The 21,551-nt window shown below is 40.6% G+C and overlaps 1 protein-coding gene across 13 annotated transcripts in view; it reads left to right on the top strand.

Moving 5' to 3' along the window:
- RIMS1 (regulating synaptic membrane exocytosis 1) overlaps nucleotides 1-21,551 on the top strand; it is a 227,620-nt gene that overhangs the window by 165,724 nt on the left and 40,345 nt on the right. For 8 of the 13 annotated variants that reach the window (XM_014949336.1, XM_014949338.1, XM_014949342.1 and 5 more), the window contains 2 exons: nucleotides 6,707-6,819; nucleotides 12,416-12,582. The exons of 4 other annotated variants lie outside the window; for them this stretch is intronic. In XM_014949336.1, the coding sequence (XP_014804822.1) occupies nucleotides 6,707-6,819; nucleotides 12,416-12,582 (280 nt within the window). Of the gene's footprint in view, nucleotides 1-5,089; nucleotides 5,133-6,706; nucleotides 6,820-12,415; nucleotides 12,583-21,551 lie in introns of those variants that run through there. One more of the 13 variants, XM_014949349.1, reaches the window with a different exon arrangement.

Below are 21,551 nucleotides of genomic sequence, written 5' to 3'. Positions count from 1 at the left end.
GCTTTTGCTGTGTAGAAGGCTAAGTGTGGCTGCCTCTGGACTGCACTGTAGCTGTAGCTGTTGTTCAGCTGTTCCTCTCAGTATGAAGACAGAGAGTGAAGAAGAGGTCACATCTCTGTTGGCTTCTGGGATAAGTGCATTTCCTTGTTTCCCTGCCACGGCCTGCTGTTTGTGCCCCAGAAACACTGTCACTATAAAAGAGGTTTTATGATATGAATTTTCATTTCAGCTTACTTTTCGGTACCATCCTTGTGTAAGGAAATCTTTCTGTTGTTTTAGACTTTAAGACTTTTTCCTTTAAAGTTTGCATCGTAAAGGTAGTGTGATACCTGCTGGTGAGGGTCACAGCTGCCTGAGATCTCCATGCCAATTTCTTCTCATCATGTAGCTTACTCCAGCATTTAATATTGTAGTTGACACTTGGAGGGTTTCCAGATTGTACTGTTTGCTACACCTCCTTTCTGTCTTGACCATATTGAACAGAAGCATGAAGTGCCTCAAGCAGATTCTGTGTTTGCTGTAGACTTCATGACTACAGGAATGGTATGGCCAATGCTGACACCCATAGGTTTTCCATCGTCTAGGAAAACCAATATGGTTATGTTTTAATCACAGGCCAGGTAATGTCACCGGTCATTCTGACATAAAGCCCGTACTTGGATTAGAGCAAGAATGTCCTTTTAGAAGGGTATTTTCACTTAATGACTGAAAAGGATGGAAAACTGTTCCTGTGCTTAACCACTGGACTTTATAAACATATGTCTTCTTATGTATTTGACTTTACCTAACTTCAGAGCCACTGGGCATCGTTGTACCTGTATCTGCTAAACTGAAGAGCCTTCTATTATTAGAAGTCTTCTCACATATAAGTAATTATGGACCCAAATCAAACCACATATCTCCTGTCTTTTTAATAATTTCCTAAATCTGCTGCTACAAGACCATGTCCTGGTCTTCATATAATTCTTATGTCTTCTTTCTGAATCTTTTTCACCACAGTATGCTTGGAATGATAGACTTCCTAAAATATCAGAATCCATTGACCTTAGATAAATTGAGTATCTTCCAGTATCTGTGTTTATTTTTTATATCCTAAACTCCCTAAGTATGGCATTTAAGAATTTGTTGTTCCTTTTTGAAAGCATAAAGGCATGTTTTCATATACCTTGCCAAAATTTCCCTTCTCCTTTCTTGCTTTATTATTTTCTAGATAGCAACAAGTCTCCACTTCAGACAGAGCGATATTTTGCTGGAGATATGTGTTGCATGTGCAACAGGTGAATTTTGGGTATAAGGTGGTTTGCTATTTTGCTGGAGATATGTGTTGCATGTGCAGCAGGTCATTTTGGGTATAAGGTGGTTTTTCTTGGAATTCTGTGATGGTCACACTGCCAGATAGGAGGTAATTTCAGGGCTAAAACAATTCTAATCCCTTTTCTCAAATGTATGTGTGAGTTCTTTTTAGATATTATTTATTGACAAGGTTCACAGCTTTACAAATGTATGGAATGCAGAGTCTCTGATGATTGTTGTAACATGAAAGAGGTGAATATCTAAACAGTTATGCTTGGGAATTAAAAACAAGCCAGAAAGGCAGCTTTACCATTTTTGCAGTTCCTTGCTAGTTCAGTATTGCTGCCCATGGTACAGTCCTTATTTATATCAGCCCACACGTTTCATTTATTGTGCTATCAGCTTAATAGATAGATGTTTGCAGCATTATGCCATTTAGGAAATTTTCCAAATACACAGACTTTAGTCTGCCTTTCAAGCCTTAAATCAGGGACTTTAAATTCCTCCCATTTCTTTTGCACTGGTCATTACTGTTAGTGCAGCTTTTGTAGCTCTTGCTGATTTTCATAGGATTGGTCTATTGTTGATATCAGTGCAGATTGAATTTATTTTAAAATCTTATTTACATTCTGGGGATAACAGAAATATGCCATATGATACATTCTGTCTATCTGCTAAAGTATTAAAAAAAATAGAAAGAGAAAACTTTATCTGCCCTACTGTGTTTGCTATGTTAGTATAGTATGTTGCTTATGGTTCTGTTATTCTGCAAATAATTGAAGAGGTAGCTTATATTCTGAATAATCAGGATTCCAGCCAGGTCTAACTTTAACGGATAGAAAAGAGCAGATGAGGGTTGAAATATGCCCATTCTAGGTTTCTGAAGACAGAAATAAAGATGAAGGCTCTCAAGTACTTAATGCCATCAAATGGAACTCTATAAACCATCCCATAGTGCTGACATATTGAAAGGAGTGTTTGCTTTGTGTAAGCAAATCTTCCTCTCATTTTAGGCTTCTAGACCTTTTCCCTTAAAGTTTACATTTTAAAGATTGTGTGATACCTGCTGGTGGGGGTCACAGCTGTCTGAGATCTCCATGCCAATTTCTTCTCATTACATAGCTTACTCCAGCATTTATCAGTGCAGGTGAGACTTGGAGGATTTTCTCTGAGGGAGTTTGCATGCTGAAAATGAGATCTATAGCTTTTTTCTTGAGTTTATTCCCTACCTCCTTTAAGTAGCATATTAGGGACTTGCATATTTTACACAATCGAACAACAGCATGTATTTTATAGGCTGTCAATAAAACAAAAAACATGAACAACCTTTAATGTTAATCAAATCTTCTTTTATCACAAGAAATACAAGCAAGTTTTTGAATTACTTTATGAGTAAAAAACCCAACTCTGCCATTATGTGCATATGTTAAATTGTTCTTTCACTAATGCCATGATCACCTCTGCAGGGACTGGAAATCCAGGTGTTTAGTTGTACTTCCAGCATGTGGCACATTTAGAATCCTCTAAGGTCTGTTATGAATTACAGCACAGGGTGCACAGTCTTCACAAGGATGTTTCTTGAATGCCATGTGAGGAGGAGACCCAGGAGGAGCAGATGGACCTGCTAGCCTGTGGGATGGGAGATGGTCTTAGTCTTTGTGGACCACATCTTCTTCCTTTGAATCCCCTTCCCAGTGGAAGGTAGATGGGACTTAGCAGTGAGTTGAATAAACTGAGTAATAGCTAAGGGAACTTTTGTTTTTTTGCTGGAAGACCATTCAGAACTGCATTGGGCAGTTAACTCTTGGTAGCTTGGTGTGGTGGGTTCACCCAAGGCAACAGTGAAGCACCCACCAGCTGCTCACTCACTCCACCCTCCACAGTGGAATGGGAGAGAGAACGGGAAGAGCAATAGTGAGTAAAAACTCACAGGAGAAGATAAAGACAGTTTAATATGTAAAGGGAAAAAATGAAGAGAAAGAAGCGAATCACAAACCCCATCACCAAGAGATGCAAAGGCAATCCCTCACCACCTCTGACCAGCAGACCAATGGCCAGCCAGTCCCTTGGACAGTCTACCCCCAGTTTTACTGGTGAGGGCATTGCTGTGGGATATGGAAGGTCCCTTGGGTCAGCTGGGGTCAGCTGTCCCAGCCGTGTCCCCTCCAGCTGGTGGGGCAGGACGCATGAGAACAGAGAAGGACTTGGTGGTGTGCAAGCGCTGCTCAGCGATGGCTGAACCATCGGTGTGTTATCGACACACCTAAAACTCATCACTGTACAGGCTGCTGTGGAGAAGACCTCCCTCCCAGTATGGCTGGGATCACAGGAGTCAGACTGGTCTATAAATACATTAATGGAATTGAAGTATAACATTTGATTCCATTCGTGCGTCTGTCTGTTCTCTCTTGCATGGCTTGGTTGTTTGTGTACATCATTGCTGTACACCCTCCATGTGGTTTAGCAGCAGCAAAAGCTTTCCTCTAAACCTGCACCCCTTCTCTGAGCTGTCTGCCCAGTCAGTTCTCCTCTTGCAGTTACTTCTTCTACTGATTGATCTCGCATCTGAATAAGCAGCTCTTGAAGAGATAAGTTTGGGCTCTCTGAAGTGTGACTTCTGACACCAAGAAACATCTTGACACGACTGATATTGGTAGTAGTTGTACCACTAATTCAAGACGTTCACAGTAAATCTCCGTATTTAGAATTGTAGGGCCACTCAAGAGTTCCAGAAAAAGCACTCTGTAAATTCTGAGGTCCTAAAAGAAAGTAGATCTATATTTTTCTAAGAGGCGGGTTAAGTTCTTGAAGTATTGTTTATGTCAAATTTTCATTACCTGTGGTAACCAGCTGTGTCCCAAGAAAGCGATGTGATCATATGGTGGTGTTACCCATGGTCATTATGGCTTCTGCTAATGTGCTTTTGCTCCTCTGTTAGATTTTTCTCTGCTTCTTGTGATTAACATGTAAAGAGTTTCCCAGGCTGCTTATCAGACAGGTGACATTTTTCCGTCACAGAACGGAGCCAGATGCAAGATGTGCTCAGGCGTGCATGGGAAACAAAGCTGGAAAGAACACAGTTGTATTTTCTAGAGCAGACTTGTATTTCACACAGTTGCTTGCCTAGGAATACATTAACAGCTAATTGGTGCTAAATTACATTTTACTCCATGCACAAACCCAGATTTCTCCATTAAAGAACATAGATTTACTTCACACTTAATTATTCTCCTGGTTTTTTATGGTATCCAATAAGGTAAACCAGAACATAAGTGTGTTGTTAAGATTAAGGGTTTAAACATAAATAAAAATCAAGAATTACAGAGTTAAGGTTGAATGTTTACCCAGTCTTGACTGCAGTGATTTTTACATATAGCCTCTGAAATAGCATCTCATTACATAATAGAATATCCCTTTTCAGGTATTGTAGGTAATACAGAGTAACTTTATATCACATAAATTATTTAGTATAACGTACAGTTGACAGGGTGAAGGACTTAGTCACACAATGAAAGGGTTATTTTTTAGAGAACTGTAATCTGTGCACCATACACAGATAGGGCTAAATTTTTAAAGGGGTCTCAATATTCCATCTGATTTTGTATCCTCAGTCTATTTAATGCATGTATGATAGGATTAAGATATCTGAGTTTTTTACTTCAGTCACTAATTTATATATCTTAATCCTCTCATATCTGTCCTTTAAATAAGAGGCCATCTTTAAAAATTTCACCTAAAGTGCTCAATTTTGCCTTCAGATACCTCCATGCAACTTCCATTGAAGTAATTGGAGCTGTGCCTGCGTATCTGATGGTGGAACTGGACTCATTGAAATTAAGGTACACATTTACCGACATAATTAGTCATCTGGAAAAATTGCTGGGCCCACTGTGCCATTCTGCATGTGCAGAATTTCCCAGACTGGACCCTCTGCGTGTGGGAGATTGAAGATTACGATGATAATTTTATTTCGTTCCTTAAATTTGTACCTGTAGCAGAATTTCAATGTCATTTGCTGTATTTAATTTTATTTAATTTTCCTATTTTTAAATAAGAAATGTGGAAGGAGGGCATGAAAACAACATCTTTTTCACAGTGATGTCTTTGTATATTTTTTTACGTACCCAGCCAGGTCACAGATACTCCACCATTTCTACAGGCACATTACGGATGGTGCATGCACCATCCTGGTTTGTGCAGTAGGACGTGGTTTCAAATATCCAGCCCTGAGCCTACTCCTTTTTTTAAAAATCTCTTTGTGCTTGCAATGCACAGACAGAAAAACAGATTTGTAAAGAATCCCACAGTTAACTAACAGCGTAAACCCCACATATGAGAACTTTGGTAACTCTTAATTCATGATACAGATCTTTAAACAACATGACAGAGTACTTGTTTTCCACTAATTTAAAATTCTCTGTGTTTTGTGATTGAAAATTTATTCCATGCAGCTTTTAAATTGTTCTCTCTCTCCTGTCACTGCTCTGGGGATGGGCTGTTTACAAAAATCTTGACTTGTAAAACTAATCATCTTGGAGAGGTTCATATAAGTCCATGGTTGACCAAAACCCCAGAAGATTGAATTTGTGACCACAGAAAAAATTCCAACTAAAAGCAGTGTTTCTGGGATGTTATAACCTGTTAAAACACGATGACCATAGTGAGTGCTCCTGTGATTTAGAGCAGGTACCGATGAACATCTTCAGATATCTGGGTCTAGTTTTAGAGCTGTTAAAAAGTGCCAGTTTTCAAGGTGTTGGTTTTATTGGTATTCCTTTGCATTTTTAGTCCTATCAGACTAAAACGAATTTCTTTGAAATCAAAGTGAACAGTAGAGAGAAAAGTAGTGCTTTTAAAGGACTTAATGTAAAAAAAAAATGTATTTTTTGCTATGACTGGTTGCATGGAGAAATTATTCCTCTCAAATAATCTTTAGCTATGGTAAGCAGTTATGTTTTAAAGTATTAGTAGGCGCTAATTACTTTTAAAATAAATTTTGATACTTTTATAATGCATCAATTCTTAGAATGCTGCTGTCATATTTTCTACGTTTAAGCAAACACATGGTTAGATGATCATGGGCTTATGTCCCCTACATCCAGAACACTTAGCAGGTTTATAATTCAGCCCGTCACCTAAATTCTTTCACTCTTTTCGTATCTGTTGCACCAGCTTGATTATGTATAGGAATTAGGATGTCTGCCCATTTTCAGGTAAAGGCTCTCGCAGTGGAAGTGGTTGGTTTCCTGACATTAGCATTCCTTTGTTCTGTGTTTACACCCTGCCTGTTCTACATGTTTGTACATTTCCTTGTTTCATTGAGATGGTAATAAGTTAATATTGTTGCTAAACCATTTGTTTTTCTGGAAGGTTTTCGCTATTTTTAATTGATTTTCATTGTGTGTTTTTGCAGCAAGCTTAGTAGTGGAGGAGCGAACGAGACAGATGAAAATGAAAGTGCACCGTTATAACCAGACGTCAGGGTCTGGTTCTAGCCAAGAACATGAGCGTGAGCAATACACCAAGGTAACGTCCATAGTCTTGAAATGATACTTTGGCTTGAAAATTGAAGGCACAAACCCGTTTATTTGAAACATTATATACCCCTCAAGAGCAGTGTGTTATAAAGCCTGACAGAAATGTTTTACAGGAATAGCTTTTCAACATCCGTTATACCCCCATCCGATGTGCGTTAGACTTAGTCTTTGATGTCACCTGAAATGAATCTGTAAAGATCAGAACATTTTCAAACTAAATCAGGGAAGTAAGATCCTTCAGCAGCCATTAAGCAAAGCCATGTCACCTCCGGCCTGTGAGGTCCCTGTCCTGCAGGTCCCCACAGGCTGGAGAAATGGGCCATTGAGGTGTCGTTGTGGGGTGGCCCTTCTCTTCTGCCCGTCTCCAGGCCCTTGCTGTTCTCTGATGTGTAGAGATCTAGACAGAGTTATTTTCACTCCCAGGAGCTATTCTCGTATTTGTATAATGTTTTTGTATCCTAATAATATCACAGATAAAATATGTCCTTTCTGGAAACACATAGTAATTACTTTGATTCTCTTTTCTAATAAAAATCCCCTTTTCATTATCAGATTTCCTCTGATAACAAAGTGCACATGAAAATACATTAATGAAGTTATACAGAGAGACCATACTTTTTTTTTTTTTCTTGCTAATGCTGAAATTATTTCCCATAACCTTGTAAGTTTAAAACTGGGCAGGCTTCTGAGCAAACTGGGGGAAACCCCTCGCAGGTGTGTGCAGCCGCTCGCAGATCCCGCTGCCGAGGGCCTTCTGCCTGGTGCTGCCGGGCTGGGGGGCTTCCCGGGAGCCAGGAGGGGAGAGGGTCCGTCAGGGCCTGCGGTTCCCTCTCCGGGAGCCAGGAGGGGAGAGGGTCCGTCAGGGCCCGCGGTTCCCTCCCAGGACACGGCACCGTGTGGGTGTGGGCAGAGGTGGAGGCAAAGGTGGCATGGGAAGCCTTCCTCAGTCGCCTTCCTCCAGGCCCACTGAGATGTAGGTGCTTTGAGCGAGCCACCACGGGATGGCAGTGCGGTCTGAACGCAGAGCTCCGCGGTGAAAGAGTCAAAGACTCGTGTACCAACTGTGTGCATTAAAAATAAGTTGGGAGAAAATCACAGCTTTTATTAATTTAGAATTTTGTGCTTCAAGAGCTGCATTTCAAAGACTTTCTTTACATCAGTAAGGGCTAAACACTTGTATTTTTATTTTTATGTTTTGAGAGAGACGATCTTTCCGTTTGTGACCAGCGCCGTGCAGAAAACTATAGAAAACTATAAACATTGTCATGCCCTCAGCTATGGACATGAGAGCGCTTCTGGCCTTCTGGCTTCTGGCTTCTCATGGGGCTGACACCAATAAACATTGTCATGCCCTCAGCTATGGACACGAGAGCGCTCCTGGCCTTTATTGTCATGGGGCTGACACTGGATTTCTGTCCTTGGCCTCCAGGGTCTCTTCCCTGTGTTTAACGCGTGTTTTTAGAGGCACAGGTTCTGTAATTTTTGTAATTTCTGCCTCTCAGCTTCTCAATCTTCTAGTCTCAGTAAGCAGGCACTAGTTTTTTGAGCATGCAGTGTGCTCTGTGTGTGTAAAATATCTTTAAACATCTAAGTTTTTAACATGCATTAATGAATTTTGAATAGGTGTCTGCTCTGCAACATTTCTGTAGGTCTTATGGCTGTTCCACTCAACTAGAAGGTCTGGAGACCCTCACAGAGCTCACATTCTTATTTCCTTCAGTTCCAGTAGAAAGACTCCATAATTTATGTGAAACAGCTAAATTCTAAAAAGCTAAATGGAAAAAAAACCCCTCAAATCAACAAACCCTCTGTGGATTTGGTGAAAGGGTTTAAGGAGGAGCTTGAAACACCCATCTGCCTTTCTCTGGTATTGGTAGGGCTGTGGTGGTTGGTGTGCACAACTTGTGCTGTTTCAGTGTCTGAGAGAGTCAAAACATTTTGGTAGCATTATTCTGGATTTGCATGGATCTAAATGACAGTATATCTTAACTAGGCTCTTAATTCAAAATGCAGTAAGTTTTTATTCTGGATGCCACACAGAGAACACACACCGCGTTACAGCTGTGCTGGCTTCCTAGAGAACGTGCAACATGTTTTTTTGGAAGGTCATTCAAGAGAGTGTCCGATCAGAGCACTGTAGTACATATGTAAAAGGCCACTCTATTTAGATGCACAACCAGCTCAGTCAGCACCGTATGTGATTGGGAAGCACTTAGTATAAATGTGTAATCACAACATGAGTTCATTGGCACCCGATGGGTTTCACTTGGTAGCCGATGCCTATGAGGGAGGGCTGGAAAGGAGACTTGGGGTGATACGGGGCTGATGATGTCAAGTTTTCTGTGATGCTGGGCAAGACACTTAGGGCTATCTATAGAAAATGCTCTGGGACATGGTGTGATGAGTATCTTCTTTTGCCCCCCTCTTCATCTACCCTCAAGTAAAAAATATTTACTATCTAGTATATTGGTAGGACAGACACTCCAGCGCTGCTTGGGTTTCACAAAATTCAGTGAGTTTCATCCATTTGGCTCATGGCTTCAGTGCGGTTTTCACATGGTTTGAGGTGCTGGTTTTACTGTTCCCAGTTGGCAGTGATGGTCACCCTGGTTGAGTTGGACACAATCACGGGGGGAGTTACCTAGAGTCTCGGGTGCTTTCTGAGCTCTGCACCATCGCGTGAGCTGCTCCCAGGACACAGCCCCAGAGGGCTGTAGGAGTCAGGGACAGGGCCTGGAGGCACAGAGGTGCTGACTGCCGGTCCTTTGTGCATGGTTCAGCATCTTCTGACATAGTTCCTTGTGAGGGTAAGGTGCCTCAAAAGATAGGAATTCTCTTTCCTCATTTTAATTTCCTTATTTTAACACCCATTTAATTTTCTCCTTTAATTTCCTCATTTTAAGCACTTAATGAGGTACATATTTTCAAAGGTTACTCACCTGAGTCTTCTTTTGTAGTTAGAAGACGGGACACTCCTTCAATTTTCAAAGCTCTGAACTATAATATTCTCCATGGTTTTTGGGAGATAAATGGAAAAATACAAATAATTATTAATATGGAAGATAATAAAATTATAATGAACTGTTAAATGGCTTTTAAAGTGTGCCTTATAATCAGTAAAATTGCTAACATTGTTAGTCATTGAGGAGCTGTAGAAGTGTTGATGAATGACACTCTTGGTTTAGGTCTGTGCTCTTTCCATTGATGGTCACACGTCTGCAGTTCATCACACCCCTCTTGGCTCCTTTGCTGGTACAGAAGCAGCAGCAGCAACTACACAGGTGCTAAAGTGAATGGAAGAACTGCATTTCAGCAGTTTATGTCAGATACATACAGTGAAAAAACTTCTCTCTTTGCAATGCAGAAGCAGGCAGTACAGATACCAGGGGCATTTGAAGCAAGCTGCTATTAATGTTTGGAAAAAGGGGCCTACTCTTTAGTAATTGCTATCGAAGTTGCTGTAAACTTCAGCAATTTTCCTAATGTGATAAATAGAGCACCTCGGAACACAAATGGTACATAAGCTTTAACTCTTGTGAGTCATAGAGTTGAAAGAGAAGTGATTGTGCTGAAAATTCACTTTATTTTGAAGATCATATAATATTTAAATATAACATGCTAGAGAAATTCATTACAAATACAGGCAGTTTTCTAGATGAGCAGGACTTTATCATATTACTTTTGAGCCAAGTTGGAAACTTGCAAGGCATTACTTTCGTGCACGTACCAAATACGTGGATCTTGGCCCGTGACATTTTTCTTCTCAGGTGATCTGAATAAACACATCAGCATCGTCTCACCTTAACACCATTGGTGATTTGTGCTCAGATAAGTCTCACCAAGCCACCTGGAAAGAGAATCTCCAAAATAATCCTTGCTGTAGTTGAAAATATTTTTAAATATTGGAGGAGCTGTGAGTAACCCTAAAACACATGCTGAGACACGAAACTTGTATGATTTGTATATATATATTTCTACATTTACGGTCAGTGCTTGGTATCCTCCTCTACTCCCCTCAACTTCCCCATTACATCTATGTTTTACCGAGAGGTTCCCAAGTGTCCCATGGAGACCTCAGCCGTAGCTGTGGAAGACATGGGAGCACAAGAAGATGAACCTGGCTTGAGGGCAGGAGGTTGATACGTTCCTGGGTACAAGCCCTGGCTTGTGTTTGCCAGGTTTTTGAAGCCAAGTCATGACATTTGCTGCCCGACTCAGGCTGCAGCTGGGGCCGAGCTGAGCTGGGGATATGCACAGACCGGCTCTGCTTCCTCCATAGTTCATAAATAAACCTGTAGGATTTGCAATTTTATAGAGCACAGGTCCAGAAAATGAACTCCCCAGAGTGTCATGTCAAACACTGCCTAGTCTTCCCATGTGTTAATGGTTTTCCCATAATACCACTATTTTCCCCTCCCCAGCCCAGGGTACCTTGCTCTGCAATGATAGCGGGGTTTAGTTTTGTGACCCTGACAATGGTTTGAACCTTGTCTCTTTGTGACTGAAGATTTAGGTAATTGTGACATTGCCAGGATTGAAGCTTCCTTTTAGATGTGTCTGACTGACGATGTGAGTGATAGGAGCACTGTGAAATAGGCACTGCGGTGTCACAGCTGGTTTTAACTAATTAAAGCTGCTTCTGTGAGCAAAAGGGAAATAAATTCTGCCCTGTCCACATATTCCTCCTGCTGGGTCTCTTGCCAGTTCTCCTGTGTGCACATGTATAAAAGCAACTAGATCAGGGACCAGATCTGCCTGAAAACAAGTACTATTTGTGCTGAGTTAGCTTTCTGCCCGACTGGTCCACCAGTATCACGACACAAGGATATCACACTCACACACTGCAATATAGGAAGTTCCATCTAAACATGAGGAGGAACTTCTTTCCTGTGAGGGTGGCAGAGCCCTGGCAGAGGCTGCCCAGGGAGGTGGTGGAGTCTCCTTCTCTGGAGACATTCAAACCCCCCTGGACACGTTCCTGTGGGACCTGCTCTGGGTGGACCTGCTCTGGCAGGGGGTTGGACTAGATGATCTCCAGAGGTCCCTTCCAACCCCATAGCATTCTGTGGTTCTGTGATTAGAAAATGTGTTTTTTTCCTTTTCTGATGTAACAGGTACTGAAATCAATCCCCTGTGTCAGCTTCATGTAGCATTATATTTCCTTCAGGCTCATACTCACTTCTCCTGACCCAAACTAACTCTTTACAGGTATTTTTTAATATTTGAAAAATTGAGAAAAAGGTCTGTTGCCAAATAGATGGGTTTCTTGTGCTTGAGGAGATGTCTGTTCACTGCATAAATATTTCATTATTATAGTTCCAGTGTACTAAAGAACCAGCAGCCTATTTCAATTCCAGTGCTGCAATTTATTTCAAGTGTCTTATTTAGTCCATAAATACCATGTTGCATTTCTTCACTAGATATAAAAACTTTATTTAATATGAGGGTTTCTCTGAATTTCTTACAATTTCGTTAGATCTTAAAGCCGTTAGAGAGTATTGTCATATTCGGGTCATTTTTTTGTGTGTCAATGCATGGGTTATGTTTTGATGAGGCTCCTCACCCTTTTTTCTCTCGATCTCTAGTATAACATACAAACAGATCAGTACAGAAGTTGTGATAACGTCTCTGCCAAATCCTCCGATAGCGATGTCAGTGACGTGTCAGCCCTTTCCCGAACCAGCAGTGCCTCACGCCTCAGCAGCACAAGTTTTCTGTCCGAGCAATCTGAGCGCCCTCGGGGCAGAATCGGGTGAGTCCTCCCTGCAGCTTTCCTTCTGTCACCCCCACCTTGTGTTCAGTGCCAAAATACAGCCAGAAATCATTGACATTAGATGACACAACATCAGAATTTACAAAAAATGTTATGCACATATAAACCTTCTTCCATTGCTAGCCTAAAATGACAGTATTTTCATGGCTGTGCATCTAAAACAGACAGGAAACTTCCCATGAGGAGTTGACAGATCAATGTATTTGTGGCAAGTGGAACCTAAACACACACTGTCACTTCATTGCTGCCTATGGATCCGTGTAATCTGTATGCCAATAAGGGATTGCAGCAGAAATAGTACTAGATTTTTAATCTAAGGAGTTTTCTTTCATAAAAATTCTGTTTTTCTTTCTTTCTTTCAATCTATGTATTTATTTCCCTGCCTACCTGCTTTTATTTTGCTGTTTTCGTGCACATGATAAATTACTAGATTTGAAGCATATATTTGTACAGTAATTTCGATATCACTGGTTCAAAAGTAGTTTAATTAATTTGCATTATCAATAATCAAATATCTCTTTCATCCTTGCCAATCATCCATTCTCGGTTTAGTGCTTTTTTAGATACACAGGTTCCTGTCTTTATTTAACTTGATGTCAGGGCTGCCACTAGCCGCAATGGCTGTAGGGTTGGCTTGGTAGTCCGTGACTACATCTAGCAGTGGCTGAACTCTCAAAAATTTGACTTTAAGTGTTATAAGACATAAGAAGAATTAGGAACTATAAAAAAAATTACCCCTATGGAGGAAATCAGTCTGATGAAAGTCTGGGTAGCTTCACTTAGTGCTTCAGAACACTGCCAGACAGACTCAGGGAGGAGTTCAGCTGTTTGATCCGCTCATGCCATGGGAAGGGATCGAAGGGAAACTCAGAAACTGGCCTCGATGTAAGAACTAACTCCACTGCAGTTTTTGGTTAAGGAAAGTTCAAGGGGGTATTTAAAGTCATGTTCCAGAGTAGTGAGATTATAGCCTGACAGCTGCAGTAATCCACAGTCCACTGGAGTGGAACTGCAAATGTGTTTAAAGTTATTTCAGTTCAGGTGTTGAAATGCAGTTCATTGTGTCCTAGCTTTTCAGTATTTGTCTCTTAAAGAGAGCTTTAGTCAAACCAAAATACCTGTATTTTCTAGACATTGGATTTTCTCAACTAGGCCCTGTCACGGCATCTTTGGCAGGTTGAACAAAATAGGATTTTTTTTTTCCCCCATAAATATCTCTGTTTTGAACAGATTTTATGTGAAATGTTCCTTGGGTTCCGAATGTCTGATCACAAATATCAGAACCAGGAGAACTGGTAACCTCATGTGAGGCTGGAAAGGGGGAAGCCTGGGCTCAGATCCTTGCTCTCGTCCAGCCTCTCCCATCCCAAATTGCAGCAGAGCACCCGGTACCGGCTCAGCCAACCTCGTGTTCAGACCCAAGGCTCTGCAGTCAGAGTCCAGTTCTGCTTCTGTCCCAGCCCCTAAAGTGAGAATGAAAGCAGATCTTCCCTTTAACCAATGGCAAAATTGTGTCTAAACTTTTAAGGCAGAAGATTAATTTAATTCCTGCAGTATATTTGCAATTGAATTACCTGGCAGAGCGCTGTGACACAGCATCATGCAAAATGCCACCAGTCAATCCTCAGTCTGGAGATTTTGTTGATTAACACTTCCAGTAGCTTGCAAAAGGGAAGTATGACTGATGCAAATTCTAAATATAACTATATAAAATAGCTTCTTCATTTCTAATCTGTTTAGCATTTTCAGGTCAATGTTATAACAAATGGCTACATTTGGATAAACTAGTCTGCATATGAAATTATTCCAAACATCTTTCCGGTTACCATCCTGGGAAGCCTGGTTGGCTGCCGTGCTCTCTAATGGCAGTGCAGGCAAATAGCAGGAATTTTTGTTCTGTAAACAAAATGTTCTGGGACTTTTGACTTGAATCAGAATCAATTGTGAATTTGGCTTGTGACAGCATTTGGAGCGGGTGTGTGTTCCATAACTGAAGTCAGATTATCCATCCTTCTTCATGGAGGTTTGCTTCCACCACTCATCACCTTCCTGCACTCCTAAGGCAGGCGATGCTCTCTGCCTGGGGATGCTGCTGTCCCTGCATGTGACTCAGGAACACGCCTCACATCCTGAAGGAAGCAGAAGGAAATTTTTCAGTTTAATGCCAACGATTGATAAGTAAGAATCCATGTTAAATACATGGTGATTGATAAGCTTGGTCAGACAAAAAAGGGTATTTGCTCACTTCATTCAGGATTCTGTGCAGTGATGTCACTGCACCATTTTTCCTTAGGGGCTGCTTGTGCAAAGGAACTCCTTGGTGGTGTCAAGCAGGGAACTGTCTCGCTTGGGAAGGGGGGGCTGGAGGGGTCTGGGCTGGAGGATTTAGCAAGTTGGCTGCCGTAAGGTGTTTCTCTTAAATCTGATTGAACCAAATCTGCTAAATATATGAAAGAGTAGATACCTACTTTTAGGGTGAATTAATCTTAGTGTATCTATCTGGATTTCAAGGAAATTGCCCCTGCATTTGGAATATCTCTGTTATTTCTCATTTTAGATTTGAAAACCACATCTTTATTAAGAAATATATTTAGTACCTTAGTAAATGTGTGTGATATAATTATGCATGGGCCATATTTTAATATGGTTTTACATGCTTTGCATAATTGAATGCTTAAGTTTAATTAAAATATTTTAAATGAGCTTATCAAAGAAAGGCTAGTATAAAGGGTTCTAGCAGTGGACTTAACCAGTCCTGATTTATTTCACATATTATACCATGCCCCTGAATGGCTTGTATCACAAACTCATACATGCTTCTTGGGATTCAGGTACGCTCTCAGGACATCACTGAAGAAAAAGAACTTTTTTTGGTTCACACTGTCGGAGTCTATCTGACAAACCTTTTCATCCGCAGTTTCCAGAACATCATGTACAACTTTCCTGTAGCTGTTATTCTTTCAGTACCCTAGAGCTTTACTGCAAGTGGACTCGAGCTTTGGAACAGGAGCAATGGAGGAGGGACATGAGGACACATGATCAAGTGAGGAGGTGGTTGACGGGCTGATAAGCAAAGGGTGCATGGTGATGGAGACAGACAGGACCTCACAATCAACAAAACAGGGCAGGAAGGAGCCCTCCCCAAGGGTTTGCACATGAATAAGGACATTCTTGAGAGGAGAGCATTTGAGGGAAGCTCTCCTGCCTTTTCTGGGAGATCAGCACAAGTGGGTAGCTCTCTGAGCAGCCTGTGCTCTGATGCACGGGGAGCAAATGAGGAATTAGAGTTGTCTGGTGCAGCCACAGGGCTCTGGCCTTATCATGATCACAGAGCCAGGGTGGGACGCTCCCATGGCTGGAGCCCTGCAGTCCATGCAGGGACAGGGCAGCAGGGAAAGGAAGGGGTGATGCCCTTTATTTGAGAGAGCAGAGCATGCATGGAGCTCTGCTAACTTCCACAGAAATCCAGGGTTGTACTCTGTGTATGATCCAAAAGGCTCAAGTAGAGCAGAAAAACATAGAATTTTTTTTCTTACACACTCTTTCTGGTTTAACTTCACAGGCCCTTTGAATTTTGAGTAAGGAAGGAGTTTTGCAGAGACAGATTAGACATCCAGCCCAGAGAGTCATCGAAACAGGAACACTGAGTTAAGGGCCAAGTTAGACCTAGTTTCGAGGCAGCTTCCTCTTTATGGAAAGAAAGCAGGTTTTGGTTTGAAGCACTTTTACAGAGCTCAAACTGCAGGGATTCCCTGGTGAATGGGATCTCCAAATGTTTCAATAGTCGCTCTGTGTATCGACAGTGGACGTCACCGAGGGAGCCAACAGCACAGCGGTCTGATTCTTCCGTGGAGGAACATCATGCTGTTGGCTCTTGTCATGTTGATGTTTGTACTAGGGTGGATATTTGGGGGGAATTTGCAGGGAATTAAGCATTTCAAGAGTATCTTCTTATCAGCAACCTTATCTGTGCACGGGGAGGAGAGAATAAATGAGAAGATTAATAGCTTTTTCTCTTGCACGACAGTAAGGAGCAGCAGGGATGCCCACCAGCAGTGAGGGGAGGGAAGGACAGTGAGGTGCAGGCTACACGTGAGAAGAGCCGGGTGGTTTCAGTGAAGGCTGAAGGAGTGCTCCTCACAACTGGCGAAGTGATTTATGCTCAGGTTCATAAAGTCCATAGCCTGTGCTTTGCCACACGTGCTTTGCTGGAAAGAAAAATATCCCAGTCCATGGCAGCGCTGTGCTGAGTCAGGATGTTGGGCGCTTGTTTGTGTGTTTTATTCTGGCTGCCTGGAGCTCTGCGTTGCTTTGGGCGCTTGCACTAAATTGTCACGTGCTTTTCCATTCCCATTAGCTTCAGGAATTAGACTCCCTCAGCACTTGTATAAACAAACTAGTTAAGCATGTGGCAATAGAGACCACCTGCTTTGATTTACCAAATATGTTTTAACAATTATTTATTTGTAATTTTTAAATACAAGCTATTAAAATCGGTATCAGAACTGAGATATTATACTGCTTTGGGTTTTGTTCAGCATGCCTGAAACAGTAATGGAATTCCAGTTTGACATAGAAAAGACTGTTATAAATACCAAAAGACAAATTCTATATTTATGACACTAATTATGTTGCTGATTATTTGCCTGTGTATGAATGTTTTCTTCGTAGTCAAGGTAAACAAGATATTTAGGGGCACTAGGTAGAGACTGATTTTCTTATATAATGTAATAAGCAACTTCTATTGTGCAGTGGCTTCAGTGGTTTATAGTTCTGTGTTTAAATAATGACTGAGATTAATTAGTTGATATTGCAGTGGAGAATATCTTCTCCCCCCTAGCTAGGATGGGAGCATCCATAATGTAGCCAGTGCTACTGCCAGACTGAGGACTTTCTGTGGGTCTTGCTATTAAAAATAAACACTGAAAGGCCTCATTGGACTCATAGCCATATGTCTGCTATGTTTTTGGAAGATTTCTTTTCATCTTGGAGTTTTCTATTGCAAAGATTTTATTTAAAAATAGAATGATTTTAAAGATTTTTAATGATTTTAGAAAGATCTAAAAATAGACCTTTTCCACATCCAGAGTAGCCAAGAGAAGCAATTCCTGGAAAATACTGACTTTCTGCCTCTAGCCTAGAGGTGAAATTGTAATACTCAGGAAAGATCAATCTGTTTAGCCATAGGAGCTGTGAGTGAGTGCAATGCTGCTTTGTGGTGGAGTCTTCTGGTATTTTAACTGTTGATTTCTTTGAAGTCTCCTAAAATGAGAGTTATGACTTAAAGTTATGGTTTTACCAAATTTACAGATACTCAAAGGAACAGAAAACAGTTTGTGCCAAATAGAAGGATTTCCTCATTGGCATCTTTCTGTCAGGCACCAGCCATATGTACTTCTCAAAGCAAACTGAACTTACTTGTTTATTATGTGACAGTACAATATGGATTTTTTTTTTACCTTTTAATTCCTTCAAAAGGACTAGACAATCTGCCATGGTATTTCCACTGGAACTTAATAAGTAAAAGAAGAAATTCAAGTTTGGGCAGAAACTAGGCACGGAAAATTCCTCCCTAAATTTTTAATGTTTGACAAATTTGAAGAACAGATGTAAGTAACAGGCAAAGCAGTCAGGTTACAGCTGGTTGGCATTTTGCATCTCAAGTCTCCGCACCGTAAGCATCCACTGCAGTACCTGAAGTACACTGGCAGCCCTGCTTTGTTTCTGATTATCCAAATCACTGCAGCTCAAACCCAAACACCAAACTGTTTCATTCACTAGTGCACTTCCCAGTTTCGTTAGACAGAAATATTTTGAACATGTATGACAATTAATTAATATTGCTTCTTAGGTGAGCTCTCCTGGGGCACGGGCAAGGACACTGGCGTACCCTGAGTCACAACTCTTGGTCTTTTGAGGGGAAATAGAGGGCAAAAGCTCCAAATTATCATAATGTAAGCAAGATATATGAAAACAGCTAAGCTAAACTGCTGAAAAAGATAACATATCCTTTTTACTCTAAAACAGTATATTACAGAAGGAAACTGCTGGTTCTGAGGTCACTCATGTACAAAATCAAGGTGAAGCCAGAGTAATTAATGTTCTAATTATTCATTATCTAAATATACCGATTTTTTCAAATCCATCATTATAAACTGCTTTATGTGTCTGTCAGAACGGGAGGGAGATGGAGTCTTTAATCCCTTCAGAACATCTGTACATGAAAAATGTACTATGGAGCATTACTTGTGCATTTTTAATTATCTAATTATGCTTCCTCTTTCAAAGAAACTGTCATATTACCAGCAGCCTTTCTTATGATTTGAAAAAGACTGAAAAATAATTTTAATTGGTGTTCATTTAATTATTGCAGTTGATTAAGATAAAATATAACTCATAAACTTCTAGTACAAGAACATTACAGTAACAATTTTAACAGGCAGTACAAGTTATTTTTAGAATGAGGAAATGCAGGAAAACAGCTTTAGCCATGGCTCAGACCTCAGAGTAGCTCTCACTGGCTTTGTCTTCATCTCAGTTCATCTTTTTACGTGTTTTCTTCATTAGTCCTGTCCTTCCACTGCTCCCTTTCACCTTCCAGATGCTCCTCCTCCATTCCCTGTTGCTGATTTCTGTACAGGAGCAGTGAGCACTGTATTTCGTACCAATGGTGTAGCCTTTCCATCTGACGAGCAGTGAGATCGCAGGTACTTCAGTACCTCCTGCTTTGGGGGAAAAAAGCAATGCAATATTTTGAACAGGGAGAATAATATCTTATTGCTGTATGTTATACAAAGAAAGGAAAACTGGCGCATTCAGCTTTCTTGCTACCGCAGGAAGTTTCCTCCATTCAGCAGTGAGCATAAAAAACTCCACATTTTTGTATTTGTCATACACAACACCCCCCCTCTTGACACAGATTTAACACTTACGTGCTTCCTGTGTTTGGTACAATTGAATTTCATATATACATGGCAGTTTGTGGCCAAGTTTGGGTCATTTGAGCTGATGCCCTTTAGCCTATCCACATCAGCATTGATAGCAATACTTACCCCCAACCAGCGCCCTGGCAGTAATTAACTGCTTTGTGTTGGTTTATATCATGATTGGTGTGATGAGTTGGCTTCAGCCTGACCATGCTGTGGGTACACACAGGCAGACGGGGGGTCCAACACACGGAGACAGTCGCTTTTCTTGTTTCAGAGAATATAAATTACCTTGATGAAATGTTCTTGGAAAATAGTTCAAATCTGCTTATCTTTTGTAATGTTCAGGCTTACTTTTTGAAGTCTTATTCTTCCATTTCATGGACAAATGCTAATTTATACAAGTTTAAAAAATAACCATCAGAGCTGTGAAACTTGCACAATTCTCTGGTCAGTGTGTTACTGAGAAAGGCATTTTCACAAAAGAGATTCTGGTGCTGTAGTCCCACATGGAAATGTCCTGATCTTCCACAGCAGAATGTTAACCCCTGAAGCTCTCAGAGGAGACTTTTGTAGTGAAATCTTCCCTATCCTTTCCTTGGTGAGAGTTTACACTTGGAGCACAATGGGCTGGGCTCTCATTCCAGAGGCAGTATCTCTGTCACTGAGGAGCACTCTTTGGCAATAGAGGAATATTGTCAGGAACAGATATAATAATTTTCAAGTGTTACTGGATTTCAACTGCCATAATACACCAATGGGACTGTAATATGGTGACTTAACAGGAGAAGCAAGATTTTCTTTCTGATTGTAACAGCTATTTCATGGATTTAATATATGATGAATATGCACGTTAGATCAATATGGAGTTCCAGTTGGTACAGGCTGTACAAAATTATTATTTCATTGAATGAACTGACTTTTTTATGGTCTAAAAAAGTCTCTTGACTGACTACAGAGAATTTTAAAATAGAATACGTGTTTGTCCTTTGGTTTGTGAAACACTGTGTTTGAATTAATTTATGAAATACCATAAATGGTACAGTAGCATATTAATCTAGCAGCATATGTTATATATCATATACAAATACAGCTATATATTCTCAGACTGACAGAGAAATTTGTGGATAGGTAATTTAGAGCTTGGATTTATTAATTACATAATATATAATGCCAATAACAAGACTTAGTTTATTTTGAGAAATGTAATGTCCCTCGTTATAAAGGAGTGCTCATCTTCTCTTTGGTCTGTAACTATTACATGTTTAGGAGGATATTAGTATTCATGAGCTACCTCGTTGCCAAAGGGTGCCGTGGTGGCTATGGATGAGTACGTGATTCTGCATTCAGAGAGGAGAAAGGAAGCTTACGAGCTTGAGCTGGTGAAGGCCAGGGATTCTGTCAAAAGATTCAAGTTACTGGAACTGTGTGGAAAGAATTTGTATCTAAATATCTCCTATACAGCAAGGGATATGGGGGATTCTTTATTTGCTCATGGCTTGCATTATTGGAAAAATGGATGGAGTAAGAATGAGTGATCATGAAAAAAACCACCTAAAGTAGTTTTTAATAAATCATCAGTAAATCTAAGAGAATTAAGGAAATAACTGTAATTTTAGCAGTGGCTAATTAATTAAGATTTTTTTCACTAAAAGGATGCACTTGCAGATATTAGGTGAGTTTATGGGCAAAGTTTGTTCTAGCATTACGTGTCTTAATATCTTTCTTTTTCAGATGATATTTGATACTATTGGCAGGTATTTTATGTAGTTAATGAGAAATACTCAGTGTATATCTATATACTGATATTCTCAAGCCGAATAATTCGCCCAGTATAATTTTATGCATCTTGAATACATTTATGTATTAGATATAGGTATGTAGAAAGATATACCGTGATTTAATTCATGTGATTGGCTCAGTTCTATAGAGCATGCTATAGGGTGGATATATTGCTTGTATGGAACTCTAGCGGGGTGTGTGGGGCGGCAGGCCGTGGTGCTGAAGGACAGCTCCGGGGGG

The sequence above is a fragment of the Calidris pugnax genome, unplaced genomic scaffold, assembly GCF_001431845.1.
Source record: "Calidris pugnax isolate Ruff unplaced genomic scaffold, ASM143184v1 scaffold132, whole genome shotgun sequence".
In the NCBI taxonomy this organism is placed as follows: Eukaryota; Metazoa; Chordata; class Aves; order Charadriiformes; family Scolopacidae; genus Calidris; species Calidris pugnax.
This window is presented reverse-complemented; position numbering and strand designations above follow the sequence as displayed.